This window comes from Chroicocephalus ridibundus, chromosome 14 (genome assembly GCF_963924245.1).
Source record: "Chroicocephalus ridibundus chromosome 14, bChrRid1.1, whole genome shotgun sequence".
Classification (NCBI taxonomy): domain Eukaryota; kingdom Metazoa; phylum Chordata; class Aves; order Charadriiformes; family Laridae; genus Chroicocephalus; species Chroicocephalus ridibundus.
The window spans coordinates 5509798-5528431 of NC_086297.1; the positions used below are offsets into that span (position 1 = coordinate 5509798).

At 40.5% G+C, this 18634-nt stretch overlaps 1 protein-coding gene and 1 long non-coding RNA gene across 2 annotated transcripts; one reads left to right on the forward strand and one right to left on the reverse strand.

Moving 5' to 3' along the window:
• The first annotated feature begins 223 nt into the window (after window positions 1-223).
• C14H17orf67 (chromosome 14 C17orf67 homolog) lies at window positions 224-6293 on the forward strand. The gene is made up of 4 exons (XM_063352270.1): window positions 224-344; window positions 1030-1130; window positions 4164-4303; window positions 5830-6293. The coding sequence occupies exons 1-3, from the start codon at window positions 290-292 to the stop codon at window positions 4278-4280; spliced, it is 273 nt and encodes a 90-aa protein (XP_063208340.1). The 5' UTR covers window positions 224-289; the 3' UTR covers window positions 4281-4303; window positions 5830-6293.
• Window positions 589-2735, reverse strand: LOC134523383 (uncharacterized). Its single transcript, XR_010073311.1, has 3 exons — window positions 2640-2735; window positions 2019-2180; window positions 589-692 (listed from the first exon to the last, which is right to left on the reverse strand). It is a non-coding gene; the product is annotated as an uncharacterized LOC134523383 (long non-coding RNA).
• Window positions 6294-18634: the final 12341 nt, after the last annotated feature.

Genomic DNA, 18634 nt, shown 5'->3' on the forward strand with positions numbered 1-18634 from the left:
TGATGTGTTTTATTTTCACACATTTAAAATATCCAGTGTAACTCTGAAGCCTGAGGTGGAAAAAAGGTCTTCTATTTTCTTTCCCTCAGGAACAGAGTTATGCGGAGAATGTGTGAGCAGATAATAGCCTAATTCAAAACTTTGGGCCAGATGTCTTCAAAATCATACTATCACTCAAATTAGTTAAAGCATAAACAAACATTTGTGACTGACGCAGCGACTTCAAATAGGCTAACGCCTCAGTCGGCGTTACTCATTTTGGAACAGACTGAGAGAAAGAAGAATCAAAATGAAGCAGTTACTTGTGTTTGTCTCCTTTTTGGTCCTGATGACCACTTTTACAGGTAGGAGTTTATACAAAACAAACCTGCATATGTGTGTAGAGCTGCAGAGCATATTATAATAGCATTAGTACCTCAACCTTGTATTTTAGTATCTTCGTATTTAATTTTTAATACTTAACTATTTTTATCTTGTCGGCTTTTCATGATTTGATTTTTAACAATCATGCTATTGTATTTGATATTTTACTTTCTGTATTACCACACTGTAGCCATTTATTGTAAACCCAAAAAGTTTAATTTTACTAGCTTACTATTTTAATATTATCTTACCAAGGTCCTGCAAGCTAAATGTTCAATGCAGTCTCTCCTTTGCAACAAACGTCTAACTCATTACTTCGAAAAATAATCCTAAAATGTAAAACAACACAGAAAAGAACAAAGAATCAGAAGAGTTACTAACATCCGTGGTTAGATGGTGCTGTTATATTTTCTCATTTTAGAGAGTAACATGAATATGTAGGGTTTGCTTCATACTGGTAGAACTATAGAAAGCACAAGTATAAAAATGGTTTAAAATTCCACTCATATCTTCTGGAATGCAATATCCCCTGGGAAGGGGCTGTAATGAAAGAACACTTTGTATATAGACAAATATCAGGTTTGGAGACATTTCATTTTACAACTGACAGGTAAAATATTAACTTTTTGGTAATTTCAGAACTAATTTCTTCTTTTCTGTCTTTAGACACTTCACCAATTTTGCCTGAAAAAGATGCCAAACAGATTCTGAGAACTCGTCGTGAGGACAGACCGAGAAAAGCTGGTTTCCCTGATGAGCCAATAAGGGTGATTTATGATATTTATTTTTCAATTACATTAACTAAAGAAAAAACAACACCAAAACCCCCAAAACATTTGTGCTTAGTATTAAATTTCTATAGATTTAATTCCAAGCAATGCATTATGAATATCACCCTTTTATGCAGCTGAGCTATTCCACGAAATATTAAAAAACCCCCTTACGTTCTTTCAATTACTACTAAGTAGCATTCTGTAAGTGCTGAATATTGCTCAGGAAATGTATGCTTGCAGAATGTGGAAATTATTTATCACGGTTCAAAAATGCCGATTAAATTATTGAGAAGAAAGTGGCTTTTCATTTATAGAAATGTGGATTTCATCAGGTTGTTCCTGAAAAACTAACTAACAGGAAATGTCTTCTGCTTCCAGTACATTCTGCACTCAAGGCAGAAAGGAGATGTAGGTGTCAGTGGTCAGTGTGGAGATTGAGGTAGTTCTGAACAAGCTTTTAAAATCACTTACTTTTGTGCACTTATTCATGAATGCCATGGACAGGATGGTTTGTTATGGTGTTGCAGAAGTTTTTAGTTCCTCGCTTAATGCAACAGCATTGCTTTTGCATGCAATATTTACATTTATTTATTTCTAAACCATATTACAACAAAAGAAAAAGTAAAATAATTACGGAGCCTTCTGTTCTACTTGCTTTGACAAGATCTAACATATAATTCTGCACTTTTCAAGAGGTACTTAAGGTAGTTTAAAATTACTGCCTATTTCTTTCCAAAGTAAATAAACTGTGCTAAAATTACATGGTTCTGAAGAGACAAAACCCACAGAAGCTAGAAAGGACACAACAGATTGTACAAGGGGCTGAGTTCAGCAAGGTGCTGAACACTTCTGGATCCATAGGACACGAGGAGCGCCACGTACCTCGCAGGATTGAGCTCGGTGTGTGCCAGGCTCGTGGAGACAGCGTGGGCTTTTCCCTTCCCAATGGTTATTGCGTACCGGCCAACACAAATCCACCTGGGCATCCACCACTCCCGATGTACACTCTTCTTTGTCAAGTGTGATGGCCACAACAAATCAAAGCTGTCACAAGGATATGGCACCATGTTCGTTAACAGTCTTGTACAATGAAGGCTGTAAAGCACAGATAAAAACCAGAAGACACGGGCGTCTGCTGCCCGCAGCATTCAGGATTGGGCTGGTTCCTAAGGTGTTGTTAAATGAGCCTTGTAGTTTTTGCAAATTAGCGAGAATACAGCTCCCATCTATGCTTATGATATAATATACTGCCACGATTATATGGCATGTTATATAGTAAATATATATTAAATATAAAATAATAAAACCGTAGAGAAGTTGGATTGCGTTAAATCCTGTACTGCAAGAAGTTACACGCATACATACGACACTCTTAGTCATATGGTTTAGTTTTAGGTAGTCCCATGAGGAGCAGGGAGTTGGACTCGATCATCTTTATGGGTCCTTTCCAACTCGAGCTATTCTATGATTCTAGGTGGGGAGTAGAAGTGTTTGATTACTGACCTCTGCTGCTCTCTCCTTGCCACTTTCCATCCCACCTTGATTAGTAGCAAACACTTGCTGAGAAATTCCAGCCTTCTTTTGATTTCGTTTTTTCTTTTCTATACAGCAATGCTGGCTTTCTGTAAGAAAATCAAAACATAAGAATATTTCTTTTTCTCACTAAATGTCAAGGATTTCAGTAGAAAAGGAAAAATCTTCTGATAAAAAAACTGTCCCCCCTGCCACGTGGAACATGGAGATTTTCCCTTGTGAAGGAAGTTGCATGGCTGCTGTGTCCCTGGGCACAGTTCTGCCACTGGCTCAAGGAGAAAAACTGATTTTTTATGGATTCTTTGTAGCAGAATGAAATGAATGCTGGGATGAACCCACCTCTGTTCATCTATTTTAAGCAAAAGCTGTTTGTCCTAGGCCAGATCATGCTGAGCTGGGGAATTTAATTTGCAATTCTTTGTGACACTGTTTGACTTCCACAGTGCTGTTTCAGTTGAAAAGCCTGTTCAGTTACAGGCAGCAAGATCTGCCGTCTTTGATTATTTAAAAATGTCATTTATGTTATCAGCATGTTTTAATCTTACTTTGACTGAGACCCTGCTTTTTATCATGTGACATCTTCTCAGTCATATAGTTCTGTTCTCTGCAAGTTCATAATGCAGTCTCCCGGAGGGATTTGAGCCAAGTCTCCTGTGCTGCGAGGAGAGAAGGCACAGTAAAAGGCAGGACACGACTGCTTCCTGCTGGCACCCAGCGTGCCAACCCTCTGGTCAGCACAAAGAGCAGGGAACTGGATAACAGCGGGAAGACTTGGCCAGCGCAAAGGGTTTACGCTACAGCTACCATTCCTACAGTGCCCACTGTGCAAAGCAAGGGGGGTGTAATTTAAAAAAACGTATCTAGTGTTCACAAAGCTTATGAGCCCACATGCGCTGGGACTGTAACTTTTTACGAGTAAATTTTGTTCCTGATGGAGGTCAATTTTTGGTACACAGCCCGTTTTAGTTTGATAACTTGTTGCTTACACCAAAAACCTATAAATTAGTATGGGAAATTCACATTATTTTATGTATCACAGAAAGACGAGTCAGCACTGATGCATGCCACTACTAGAAGCCTTCAGAGTACTGCCACACGGTGCTATACGGGGTTAACGGTTTTTCATCAGCAGGAATCAATTTTCAAAGAGGCTACAACAGACCTATCTGTGAGAATCCTTCTGCGCCCTCAGGACCAACAGAGGCTTCTGTACTGATATGCGAATAAGAAATGTGTATGCAGAATTCCTGATTTATGAATATTGTTATAATATGTTCTTGCTCAACACCTTTACTGATCTGGATGATGATGTCACTCATTAAATATTGCTAGGTTGGGGCAAGCTGACTAGCAGCACCATTTCACTGTATTTGATAGTTTTAAGGGGTAAATTAATTGGTCTTGTATAAACTGTAAAATTCTCCTGCTTCGTTGGCCTGACATTAGACTTGAATGATTACAAAATTAAATTACTTTTTTCTTTTCTTTAAATAGGAGTATATGCTTTACCTTCAGCGGCTGGAGCAGAGATCAGAAGAACAATTCCTTGAACACTGGCTGAATCCACATTGCTTGCCACACTGCAACAGGGATTTAGTGCATCCAGTCTAATGGCTTTGCCTATCCCGCAATCGGTAGATATATGGCTTTCACAGTGTGTATTTCTTTCTTCACAATAAAAGGCAGAGCCACAAACCAGAAGAGGAGAGAATAACCAATGGCTGGAGGAAGTACCTTCTGCTGAAAGGTGTCTGGGTGGCAGGGAACATAAGTGTCCTAAGCATCAGCTGTGGCACCGTAGTTCTGTTCCTGTAAATAATGCATTTCTCTGCTGTATGGATAGAGGCTGGTGACTGCACAACATTCTTATTAATGTTGCTTCAGATTCCTCCTGTTTCTTTCCTTTCTCCTCGTGCTCCTTTTCCAACTCATCTATTTATAAGTCTTGTACTTGTTCACGTAGCTCTCAGTAGGGCTGTGCAGGATATCTCATCCTTGAGATATGTAAGATGCAGTCTGACCTTGTGAGCAGTTCAGCCTGTTCTGCAGTATCTCAGCTGTCATAATTTGCTAGCTGCTGATTTTTTAAATGGAATTCACTATTTAGTACACATGCTGGTAAACATTAACACAGAAAATTTTCACAGAGCTTGCATGGATTATTAGTTCTGTTTATGGTTTTCCATATTAGTGCAATAGACAGCATCATTTGCTTTATTGCCTCCGTTTATCATATGCATCATAGAGTTCTATGGGAAAATATACTCCAAAGCACAGCTCAGAAACCAGGCACTACTCACAAGCCCATCAGTGGCAAAATGACACATCCCCATAGTACTCCGTGCACATTAGGTCTGCGATATGGCCATCCTTTTTTTAACTTGTGTGTTTTACATGCAGTTATATCAGCTTATCACTACATTAAAAAAATGTGATGTTTGGAGGTAAGGAACATATAGGATTGTAAAATATAAGTATTCGTCATAAACTCTTCTGATTACCCAATAGCTGTTTATGATGCCAAAAAAAAAGAAGATATACCCACAACTGTATGCTTTTAGAACAGGATAAGCCTTTCTGCTCACATGCTTTAAACAGACGTGAAAGTTGTCAACTGGGATAAATTTGGATCATCACCATAATAGCGATGCTATATCACTCACACTTAACTTTTTAGCATAAAAGTTGCAGATTTAGCTCCATTCTTTCAAAAGCATTTAAGCACTAGAATACAGAGATGGTGTCTGTCAGGGCTGATCTGTTTCAAAAGACAGAAAGTTTGTCTGCTTAAAATTCTGCTATTTGTACCTGTACATATCTAAATACCTTTGAAAATCTGGATTTTGGGGTAGACTTCAATGGAGCTATGTTAATCCTCGAAAAGCCAAAGGTCTGAAACTTATTTAAAAACAAAACCATAAAATTCCCAAATCTTAGCCCTAGGAGGTAAGTTGGCAGTTTTCAAAAAATCTTCCAGCTGAGACGCAGTTGAAAGCTGGCTCACTTAGCTATTGTAATTCTTCACAATAGCTGCTCACAGGCGATCGTGAAGAATTAATGTTAGAAAAGCGCTTAAATGATTTGAAGCCCTTTATACGTTGTTAATATGGCCAATGTCAGCATGTTTTTTATTATATTTTCTTTTTTTTTTTTCCTGCAGATCTCTTCATGGGCGCTGAAGAGGATGCATACTATGATTGTGTTAAGGAGGACAAGGTTATTCCTGCATTGGCTACGTGCTCATTGTAGAGCTGAACCTCTTTGCAATACAGTGCAATCCCGGTGATATAGCAAAACTTCCAACTATAAATGGCTAGATATGTTATAGACCACCATATATTTTCTACCAGTAATGATTGCATGCGTGATTAAATCAATCATGGGCTTCCCCCAGTTTCTGCGGTATGGGCAAGAACGACTGAGTGATTAGTCCTAGAGTATGCTTTTTAAGGGTACAGCTTCAGCCTGTCTGAAGCAAAAGGAACTTAGAGGGAGAGGTCCATAGAAAATTGGAGAATATAAACATGAAGAGAAGGCCAGCTTTCTGGACTTTGGAGGAATCCTTAGTTACAGTTTTGTACGTTAAATAACAATATTGTATGAATACATAACTTTTATGCAACACTAATCTACATGTAATTGCCTGATGAATATTTCATGTATTGTTTCATAATAAAAGCTTGATTCAAATCCATTTTGAGATTATTTTGTTACCTTAGTTTCCCATACTATATACTGACAAAAATCACTGGAAGTGAGGCTGAGTATTGCAAAGTACTAAGGAAACACCGGAGGACTTTCTAGGATCAGCAGCTGGGAAGCACTATGGAACAGTCCAATCATTTTGTAGTTTCTCTGCACAACTTTTCCCTTTCCTTTATAATTCTGCCAGGTTAGGCACATGTATGCAGCCATCCCTTTTCCGCCTGCGTGCCTTTATAACTTATGCCTTGGTATAGAATACTTCGTACAATGAAATGGTAAACATATGATACCAGCAAAACAACACGAAAAATGTCTTGATGGCTCTTACATGTCTGTTGAGATCTGTAACGGCAATAGAATTAGTTATGAATGGACCAAAGTTACCTTTCACAGTTCCTCACTGTATTCCTCACTGTGTTCCACACACATTTGGTAGGCTGAAATAGATCAACAGTCCTTCTAGTATACTTTCCAGTAAGAGAGCTTTCCTAGATGATTCCAAGGGAATAATTTAAATCTCAAAGCATCAAAGGCTTGCTTTCCTCTGCTGTCAAGATGAAATCATAGATTAAATCTGGGAGTGTCAAAAAGTATTATCAGCCTGCTATTGTGTGTTTCATTCATAATACTCTCCATACATTGATCTCAATTTGCATATCTCCTGAAGTTAAAGTCATTAGGTGAAATCCTGGCTATGCAGTGCAGTTCAGTGAAAAATTCATGCTGATCCCAATTACGCCAGCTTTCACCCAGTGAAAGTTGATTTAGGTACTTCTCAGAAATAAAAGAGCTCCCACCTAGTTATATTCAGACATAAGTCAGATAACTAGAAAGGTTAAATAGTAGCTCCTAGGTCTGCCTCAGTAACACTGAGCTAATCCTAAAGCAAACATGTGCAATAGAGTTTGTTTATTGTTTCTAAGTTTGCTTTTCCACATTAGGGTTGAAGGATCTCATACAGGTATCTCCAAAGAAAAGTTAAGTATTATAATGTCTGATGTACAAAGAGAAAACTAGAAACATAGAAAGATGAAGTACTTTGAGGTGCCTGTTCCATGCTCTCCCACTTCATAAGGGAAAAAAATTTGGTACAGTGTTAATAGTCTTTAGCCCACATTTATGTCAGGCTGATTCATGTAGCCAATGGGCAAAAAAGACAACCCATGTTGGCACTCCGGTTCAAATCAAAACCGTTACCAGTGTTTCTACAATTCCAGCATTTAAGCTTCTTTACAAAAGTAAACTCTCTCTTAAAACTACCTACACTTCTATAGTAGAACTGATATGAAGTACGACCTGGTCCACCAAGATAAGAAAAACAGCAGACACCATACAGGAAAGTTTGAAACATAAAGGGAGAAAAAATGTAAAGAAAAAGAGAGAGAACAGAAAATTATAAGGGAGAAGAAGAAAAACCTAGACTGAAGCCTATCAGTGCCTCCGTAATCCTGTGATCATGAAGAACATAGCCAAGATATTTCTTTTTAAGACATCCAGCTCTTCTGCCAGATTTAGGAAGCCAAGTCCTCCATTCATACAAATTAATTTGGGCCCTGCAAGTAAACAGAGAAACACCCTTCAAGCTACCCGAGAGACAGACGGAGAAGAGGAGGCCAGCACAGCGCAGCAGACTCTCAGAAGTTTGCTCAGCACTGGCAAACCCTGCAGTCTAAAGAGAGTGGTAAGGCACGAGTGTGACTGCTTTAGACTATTGCCATGGATGTAGCAGCCCCTCATCCTGCTTATTATGCGTTTCTGTAGGTCCCTGAAATAGACACAGTGTTTTACATGTAATCCAGTGGACTAACAGAATCATAGAATCATAGAATCATAGGGTTGGAAGGGACCTCTGGAGATCATCCCATCCAAGCCCCTGCCAGAGCAGGGTCACCCAGAGCAGTTGCACAGGAACACGTCCAGGGGGGTTTGGAATGTCTCCAGAGATGGAGACTCCACCACCTCTCTGGGCAGCCTGTGCCAGGGCTCTGCCACCCTCAGGGTAAAGAAGTTCCTCCTCACGTTTAGGTGGAACTTCCTATGCTCAAGTTTGTGCCCGTTACCTCTTGTCCTGTCTCTGGGCACCACTGAAAAGATCCTGCCCCCATCCTCATGACACCCACCCTTTAAGTGTTTGTAAGTGTTGATAAGGCCCCCCTCAGCCGTCTTTCTTCCAGACTGAAGAGACCCAAATCCCTCAGCCTTTCTTCATAAAAGAACAGGATCTTAGGGTCAGGTATAAATAAATAAACTCAAGTATTTATTATGACTCATCAGTGGAAAAACGCATACATACTTAGCATAAAAAGTTAACACTGCATAAACTTTATACTTAGTTATAGCTACAGAAATCATGTCACCAAGCTTTTTCCAGAGTCCTTCAGTGTGGCTCCTCTACTGTGCTTTTATTCTCTTCCTTTACAAAGACCTTTCCCTCCAAGCCATGCTGTGATTGAAATCATCTGAAGTTGAACTAGATCAAGGACTAGTTGGAGGTTTATTTCTATTCATGTCTAAAACCTTGAGAAAAAATGCTAGACTTTTATATCTGCATGCAAACCATTAGCTTTCCTACTGGGTGAAGATTTATGATAATCTATATGACATTAAGTAATTAGAATTTACATATAAAAGCCATGAGAGGGCCTATTATAATGAAAAAAAGAAAAAACAAATGTTCTGAAATTTGTATACTGAAGATGGAAAAATTGGCAAAATAGTTGATTTCCAAATGCTTTTACAGAAAAGGATTACAACAGACTTGGGAAAATCTTTCATCCATGAACGAGATAAACATATCATTAGCTTTAATCGCTGAGTTGTTTTATATTCAATGTCTGCTAACTTTGTCTTTCCTCACCTGAAAAGCTGCCCGCTAGATGCCACTGTTTCTGCGTATAAACGGCATCGCAGCCCTCAACGGCTGTTTGACTGAAAACACGGCATCCCTCCCTCTCCCCCCTTGGTTTTTTACCCCTTTTCTTAACTAACTTAACGGCATGACAATATCTTAGAACGTTTATTATCTTTAGCAGCTTGGGGGACTATGTGTTAGATGCTGTACAAACCTGTACTGAAAAGGCAGACGGTGCCCAGGGCCTGAAACGCAGTTCCCTCTATAAAGAGCAGATAAATACTATCAATCAGCTCTAATTTAAATACACAACAACCAGGGAAAAGAGACAAAGGCTGGCAATTTTGAAAGCATCGACTTCTTCAGCAAGACCAAGACTAAAAGATTTTATCACAGCCAGGTAAGTAGTGTATGAAGTAGTTCTACCCTTGCCACTAAGCAATCTGGCAGTTCGGCCAACTGGCTGTTTCTACCAGGCTGCCTTACCTTCCTGAAGAACATGCACTAGAAATACTTATTAAGACTGAAATTTCCACAAATTTAATTGAAAGTAAGTAAATCACTTGCTCTATTAGCAGTTTGATTTCACAATGATGATGGTAATGGAAAATGCAAAATTAAACTGACCGGTTTGTAGTTTAGATGATACAGTGTTTGCTGCCTTCTCATGGAGGCCGAACAGGTGAATATCCTCTTCTGTTCCCCACAACAGCACTGCTTCTCCGGAGCGTTTCTGAAGAGTGACCATGACAGACAGAGACAAAACAAATGCCTATCCCTATCTGAAATGAAGTAATGTGTATGGAGACATTTCCCTGCAGTACTTTGAGGCATTTTTTGCAATAGTTACAGCCTTGCCTTGAACGTTGGAGTCTGGTTTTGAATGAAGATTTCTGTTGCTCTGTCTCAATGAATGAATGCATAAATAACTTCTGAAGCAGTGGAGTGAAACTGGATTGATTGAATGTGATCACTGCAGTAGGAATCTAGCTTCGAATCTCAGTAAAAACTTATTTTTTAATGACTAAAGAGATCAGAGTGGACTTTAGAAGGTTATCTGAGCCTTTTATGGTCTACAAAGAGTAGAAAATCTTGTGAGAACTGTGTGTCTTGAGATTTCTGGTATGTGACTAGAAATGCTGAGTGATCTGTCTCCTTTCTGGCATTTTAATCCTTTTTCAGGTCTGGGGGTAAAGATGTGTATTAAAATGAAAACCAGTAAAAAGCAGAAAAGGTTCAATGAACTTTGAGCTAATACAACTATCCTTATTCTATCAAATCGGCATGTCCAGCCCAGTGTATACTCAACATGAAACCAAAAGCACTAGTATTATTCCAAATCTCAAGCTCATCTTGGTACTTCCTGTCTTTTTTTCAGGATATTTCAGCAAGCAATGATCAGTTGAAGTACATTTTTTTTTTTCCCCAAATTTGGGGGCGATTTGGATCTAAGGATCTGTTTGGGCATCTCTCTTTTTTTGCACAATGTATATATCCAGGGCATCATACACACACCTTTACTAAACTGACTGAGCCAACCTTAAATATAGGAGATCTTAGATCAAAGACAAAGAGGGGCAGAATATTGCTTCATTCTGATTTTTTTTCAGAATAAAGAGCAACTATTGACTGGCTTCAAAAAATGAATTCAGTAAAGTGCTCCAAACGTTCTTCTGGCATAAGAACAGCTTGCTGCCACCTGCGCTTCGCACCACTCAAGGGCTGTTTCATAAGCTCAGCACCATGCAGGAATTCCCCCTTCCTTGCAGAGCACAGCATCGATCCATTCCCCCAGGAGACCCTTTGCAATCATGGGCAAGATCTGACATTAACAATGTCATGAGGAGGAGTAAGATATGTAAAACCACAGGATTTTAAGCAAAGAATTTATTGGTTTTACCTCACACTCACACAAATCTGGAGTCTGAAGTTAATCCAGGCTAACAGTATGGCCGTCGACTCCATTATTTGTATCAGCTTGTGCTGGGAAGCAACTGGGGACATTGGGCAATACCTACCATGTGATTCATAATGGGAGAAAGATTTCCATCCTACTGTTATGCTTCTGTTATCAAAACATGGCTTATAAGCCTACAAGTAATTAGCAGAGCACTTTTTTTCCTGGCAAAGACTCTCATCAAGGTTCTGGGAAAAAAAAAACCTAGTAAAGAAGAAAGACTAGCAGTGAGGGACAGCCACAGGAAGAGCCGCAAAAAGGGTTTTGTGCTCAATGTTTTGGGGCCATGGTACGCACAGGAACAGCACTGGGCTCCTGTTATCTGTAGGGAATGGAACACTCCATCAACGCAGGGTCAGGCTGTTTCTGTAGTCATGGAAGAATACTAGTACGATGAATTTATAGGTCCAATGGAAGACTCTTTAATTTACAGGGAAATGACAAGGCGTCTGTGGCCAACTTGTATAAAATTTACTTCTTTATACCTTAGTTACATGCCATTGAATATTTACTCTGAGTCTGCGGATATATTTATCATTCATGCAGCATCCCAACCCATCAAAGAGCCCTACTCAGAGTCGGATGTGTTGGATTCCTCGCCTTTCTAAAAATGAAACTGCAATGACTTTAAAAAAAAATATCTTTTCAAATGTTATGTTCACAAAGCAAATTCTTCCTGCAAGAAACTGACAGATATTTAGGGTTAAATAAGGACAGATTTCTGCACCGCAAACAAAGAGTATCAGGAGACAAACTCTTTTGTTCACACACCAGCTAGATGTGTGGCTACCAACTATACGTATAGGAAATTGTTCACAGCAATACTGTGCGGCTGTAGATTTGATTTATTTCTAGTCTATGTTATGTTATTTTATACTGTCCTCACTGTGCCATTCTGTATTATCTACGGTTACTATTTTACAGTACAGCTATACTGTATAATTGTATGAATTTCAAACGGCACCATAGAGGAAACTCTCAGACTGCACAACAGACAAATACCACGATTTACAATAATGAGAGGCCTTGAGCCTGAAAAAGAAAAAAATTAAAAATATAATTAAAAAAATAATATTCAGAGCCTCATTCTGTAAAATACAAGTAAATCTTGCCCCTGGAAGTTACCCAGTGAATTCCAACCTTGCACAGGAGTGAAGTCGCTGTCGTACATGGTACTCAAACATTATTTTTTTTCTGTTGTTACCAAATGCAATTTTGGTAACTCCTAAATATACTCATTTCCCTGCTAACACAGGTGCCAACAGGCTGCTATTAAGAATACTGTCTGGGATGGATCAAGGTTGAACTGCTACTGGTCATCTCCTAGACTACCATGAAGAAACCAGAATCTCATCTTTCATTCAGAAAACACAGTTCTAGCCCCATGGGATATAAAGAAAAGCTTGAAATATGAATTGCATACAGCAGATTCTGCCTGTGTCTTTGGGGAGGAAGCAGTTCCAAGACATGTGATGTACCTTGTTCTTTCCAATTCTGACATTTATTGGCTATTCTAAGGAGGGCCAGGTTAAAGTCTGAGGGCAAGAGGCGGCATGGGACACCATGGCAGGCCACAGCTCAGCCCTGCCAACCATGCCTGGACATTCATTCATTTTCCAATTGTGAAACCCACAATTTTAGGCTCACAGGCAACAAACTTCATTTCAAAGCTAAAGCAAAACAAATAAAGGTAGTAGATTTGTGTCTATGTTTGTTTTCATATAGGTATACATTTACAGATATTATAACGTAGTCTAAATTAAAGAAATTAAGCTTATGTTTCAACCATGGACAGATCTGAATTGCATTTTGGCATTCCAGCTGCAGAAATTAAGGTTTTCAAGAATGTTTTCTGCCCAGAGTAATTTATTTTTAAGTCCTCAATATTTGAGAGCATTTCAGTGATACACAAAGTATTGCTAACATCAGATCTATAGCACTGGGGGAGGTTGGGGGGGCTGGGGTGTTAATATTTGGTATTTTATAGAAGAGTTATAGCAGAGACAAAACTTTTTTTTCTTTTTTCCATTTTTTGCCCCCCTTCTTCTCTGTTTACCATTTGATGCTTTAGAGCTGCTCAGGGAAAGAGAGAAAAACGTCTTCTATTTCACATTGCACAGCTGTTGCACTGCTCGAGAAAAACATTTTAAATATTAATAATGCTTTGGGGCTAAAAGCGTTTCTTAAGAGGCACTTCAATGCAATGAGTTTCAGCAAAGTGAACCAATCACAGAAATAGAGTCAAAGACCAAAATCCCTCCAGCTGATAGTATGCCAGTTTATTCATGTTTTGGTGCATGCCTACAGAACTCATTATGTGTGATTGTACCACTTACAGCTTTCCAGTCCAAACTCAGTAAAGAATCACCCACCGATGCAATAGATTATGACCTCTGGAGTCAGAAAGTTATTCCTTTTCTCACCCCAAGCTTTACGTGTGAACTGGCCTATCTCGGTTCTCTCCTCCACACCCGCTTTAGTGAACTGGGGATACTTCGGTGCAGTTTAGGGAGCTTTTATCAGCTGCACAGCCTCCTCCACTAGATAAATTCTGCAGCTGCGGTTAAACTGCCCAGGGAGGTTAAAGCTTTCTTACCCAGTGCTACTCATGTGTCTAAGGGTGTATACAGCAGTTGTCTCATTTAGCTCTGCCGCCGGCCACGCTGTGTACTAGTCATTCCAGCTGCACCTAGAGGTGACTCATCCCAAAGGTACTCACAGTGTTCCGTGCCACCCAAGAAAGAAAGAGGTGTTTCCTTCAAACAAAATAGCCTGGCAGTAGATTTCAAACAGTGCACCGAACAGAGGGTATTGCTTTAGCTTTGGCTAGGATCCATCCCAAGGAGGCATGGTTCTAGCATGGATGATATACTGGCTGGGCTCACTAAGGGCTGCAGCATTATTTACACACTCAGACTGCTGACGCATCTTCAGTTCTGCTTTGAAAAGGAATCATGCTGCATGCCTGAAATTCATGGCTGCCAAGGGGTAGGAGGAGGCTACTTCCATCACTTCAGTTGCTCATCTCTTTCCTACTTACCAGCGATGACTAATGTTCAAGCCACCTAGTTAATTTATTCCCAAGCTTTTAATTCTGCTCCACGTGTATCAACAGCTTTGCTGTTGAAACCACACTCTCTCAGGAGCAGCTCTGAAGCGAAGAGCAGCTCTGGGTCCAGCCTGTCGGCAGCAGCACACACAGTGCCCAGGACTCGCCTGAGCAGAGGGAGAAATGGATTACAGCTCGGGGCTACACAGTAAATCACCAGCACAGAGAGGGGAGCACAGGGACAACAGAAATACCAAGACGTGCTTTTTTAGAACATGACTCCTTAAATTAAACAGGACAAGAAAATATATGAAATGACAGCAAAGTCACTTTTTCCTTAACTGTTGCTCCAATTTAAGCCCACACATGTCTCTCATTTATTTTCAGCTTTGCTCTTCTGCTATCTCTATCCTGTAAGAGCTGGTTACAGAGCATTATCAGCAGAGAAGGACTACAAAAGATGCTAGGTATTTATTAGCGTATGCACTTTTGGTAATTTCCTTTTATTTTTGGAATTCCGTTACAGAAGTGCCTAATGTTCCCTGTTGAAACTTAAGTCCTGTTACGGCGAAGAGTGTACAAACATCTCCCCGTATAATGTTGCAATATATTATGTAGACAAACTTACTAACTCTGGACTGCAATGGCTGCGTTCACCCAAGTGGTGACAGAGTTGCTCAGATGTTGCCAGCAATTGGAGCGGTTACTGAAAATCAGGGAGATCAGCATTTACCATAACATTAGCATTCTGACATTGTTCACTTCATTTGCCTCCAGATTTTACTACCTACAAACCTCACCTTCTGATCTCCTTTGCTATCACACAAACAATGTGTGCCATTGCTCAAATTGATTGTTATTAGGCTGGGCTACTCAGGAACTATAAATACATCACCTTAACTATCCTAAAATTTTTAGGGTGGAATAATGAACTGCATGCTCTGAGCAAACCAGTAAATAAAGTATCTTAATTCTGCTTAAATTAACACTAAGAGTTTGCATGGAACTAAAAAGCTCTATAACTGTACATTATTATTTATTAAGAGCCAGACTTTCAATAGAACCTTAAGCTAAAATTGAAGAGGTAATGCTTCCAAAAATGCAAGTTCACATCAAGAAGCCGTGTGCACCGCTCAATTAATGGAGACCCAGCCTCCCCAAACCCACGAGTAAGGCAGCCTGCATGTATGTGGGCATGGAAAATTGCTCAGCCAAAGTTTATATAAGGAAAATATTCTAAAAGGACACTATTCTAAAAGGAGTGTCATAAAGTTTGATGTGCCTATTTCAAAAGCATTTGGAACAGATATTCCCCCCCCTCTGACCAGACAGAAATGTCTTTGCTTCCAGCTTTAATGCCAACTCCAGGGGAAAAAAAGGAATTACACTTTCTGGCATTTTGGAGAAGATGGGGCAAAGCTGGAAGGAGCCCATGTGGGAAGAAAGCTGAGGGGGATGTGAATGGAGGGAGTGAGGGCTGGAAACAGAAGACCTTTGGCTGTATTTTGATTGAATCAGGTGAGGCCAGCAAGGACAAACACTGAGAGCAGAGAGTCCCTGCCTATGCTCTGTGTGGAAACAGTGTCCCAGCTTTGCTCTTTGATCCTGTACTTAATTCAATCCAGGGACAAATCAGAGTGAAACTGGGTGTGTGTAGGTGCAGGTGTGCACGTACGTTTGGGGGATGGATGGGTGGAAGGCTGGAGACAATGGGCAATCGGTGCTGCCCCTCTTCCCAGCACGTTTCACCCCTGCACTGCCCCAGCCAGCTCCCGTTGCTGTCACACCTTTCCAGGGCCCAGGTCTGACACACGAAGGGGCTTTTTTTCCAAACCCAAGTGCTTATAGGAGCAGAGATTTCAATTACGAGAGATGATTTTTTGGGATGCCTGATTCCCTCATGATGTGGCAGTTTCACAGGGTGGTTACAGTCCCAAGGGGCTACACACTCCCGTCACTCATGAACCTGCTTGCTCTGGGGCTGCCCAGCACAACGGTCTGCTCGGCTGTAGCCCACCCGTCAGTCTGTCAGCCTGTCACGTCAGTCAGGTAGTCCACCGGCATTGTCTGCTTGCCTCAGAACCGTGCCAGGTCATCGCATCAAATGATGGCTGTAACCCTTCCTGGCTCGTGTCATGCACTAGTCTGGATCACCCAACAGATCTGAGTAAAGATCTTCAAACTTAGATGAACCCAAAGAAAGTTTCTGTTGCTGATAACAGGCCAAACCAAACCTGCTTGTGGGACAAAACGCTTTTGCAGCGAGACCGTGCCAGACTCAGAGAAGCCCAAGGCAGCATAAAGTAGTTCTTTCTCCTGCGCTCTGAGGATCTCTTGGCCCACAGCGGCGATGCCTCAGGGATTATTGTTGGCACAGTCCTTTCCTGCTGCCTCCAGAGCTATTGTCCTGTGCTGACCGAGGAAGATTTGTCCTGTCTCATAAGAGGAAAGTAGGTGAATTGGCAGAGAAAGGGCAGCGGATACCAGTCTGAAGGCACCATGGGTCTGTCTTCTCATTGTGTTTGTCCTTTGGTCACCTACAGGACATACGTTATCCCCTCTGTTGAACTATGGCCCATGGGCCCCTGAGACGTGACCTACAAAAAATAGCTAGTATAGCAATCTCTGGTTTTGTCCATATAATGAAAAATGAGCAACTGCCACAAATTCTGTCTAAATACAAATTTCTTTTTTTCTGTCCCTAAAATGACTCTCTCAGTATTATACACAAATGCCAAAAGGCTGTTGCAGAAAAACCCCAGAATACTGAGTTTGTTGGCCTTTTTTTGCCTGGAGAAGTTTACACTGTGTTGTATGGTTCTCCAGTTCAATATTGTTTTTACTTCAAGAATTGGGAACTCTGTCTAAAAGAAAAGTGTCTATTTTAAATTAATTGAATTTTTAATTGTGTCTCATGTAGCTGTGTCCACTTAGCTGCAGTGTCTGTGTGTCTTTCTTTGTATTTTGATATATGGCAACAATACAGAAATGCTGCATTCTGGGATATGAAGTGGCTCAGTGGAGGAGGATATAAACCAGATGTGTAACATATCCAGTGCGCACTCAATGTACCTCCTGTGACCTGTCTGGAGATGATACAAATACAATCATTTTTTGAGACAAAGAAATAGAAATTAGCTCCAAAGGCAGGGAGGGAATATAACAGACCAGAGCAGTTCAGAGAATAAGAAATAGCTTTAAGCTATCAAAAAATAATAATAATAAAAAAAAACAACAAGAAAGAGCACATATTTTCTAAAATTTTGTAAAATAAAAAAGAAGCTTAGTGTCTTTCACCCATGTTTTGATTAAAACCATGAAGATAATTCTCTGCAGGAACCTCCAGTTTGTTTCATAGAATCTTTTGTTAATCTCTGTGTACCATGTACCTCAGAGCATAGCTACGGTAAAGCTGCAAGCCTTACTGTCACCTTAAGTTTTATCCTAATAGTGCAAGTATTTCCCATTGGACCAGATTTTAGTAAATTGATAGTACTCCCCACGGCAAGTCCTAGCAAGCTGATTTCAGAGGTTCCACTATGTAGTTCTGAGAAATTTATTTTATTTCAGGCAGTGGAAGCTGTTGGCATCTGAAAGCAGGCATGTAAGACGGTCCTAGAAACAGTCAGTCAGAGCTAACTCACAACTGCAGATATTAGAAGAGATGCTAAACCTTGAGATAGATTAGTCTAATATCTTCAGTCCCAAATTCTAGCTCACGGATACCCTGCTTGCCGCAAAAGATTGCTTTTCACTAATTAGATTTTAGATTTCTTTGAATTCATGGCACAGAGAAGGCTGAAGTCTGTGGAGTTTGTTAAGCTGTTTTGCACCAGACAACTGGATTCAGAAGGTGCATCTAACCAGCAATAATTGTCATCAGCTCTGTGATAAAACTGAAACAAGGATGAACAAATGCAAAACACTGACCTGGAAGATTTGTGTTCTTCCAGGAGGAGCCTGCATTTTTTCTTGTTCTGCTACTGGGCTTGATGCCTCCCTTTGTCAGCTCATTCTGGTCTCAAGTCTCGTGTAAATGTGCCGCACACAGGGGATTTTTACATCAAATTCAAGAAAAAGTCACAGCTGCTACAAAAGTTATTATTGCCATGGGTTTGAACCTGCCCACTCTGAGTAGTGGGTATGAGAATTTTTCTCTTGTGGTAGAGTTTGGGAGTGGGAGTTTTCTTCTCCTACCTTGGCTGCTGGTGTGGCAGGTCCCAGCAGTGGCCCTCCCCATCCCCACTCAGACGGGTGGGGAACGGGTGGGCTGGGAAGGGGAGCTGAGGAATTTTGGTTTGGCACCCCTCGCACATCGAGGCAGCCAGGCGGCAAGGAGGGGAACGCAGTCGGAGCCAAGCACAATGCTAACACAGATTGCTTCTTTTGGAAAGGAGGAAACC

What these genes read in the sequence shown, in the direction of transcription:
- C14H17orf67 (XM_063352270.1), top strand. Translation starts at nt 290, where the DNA reads ATGAAGCAGTTACTTGTGTTTGTCTCCTTTTTGGTCCTGATGACCACT. An exon ending in CCTGATGACCACTTTTACAG is followed by an intron (nt 345 to 1,029) that starts GTAGGAGTTTAT and finishes TTCTGTCTTTAG; the next exon opens with ACACTTCACCAATTTTGCCT. An exon ending in TCCCTGATGAGCCAATAAGG is followed by an intron (nt 1,131 to 4,163) that starts GTGATTTATGAT and finishes TTCTTTAAATAG; the next exon opens with GAGTATATGCTTTACCTTCA.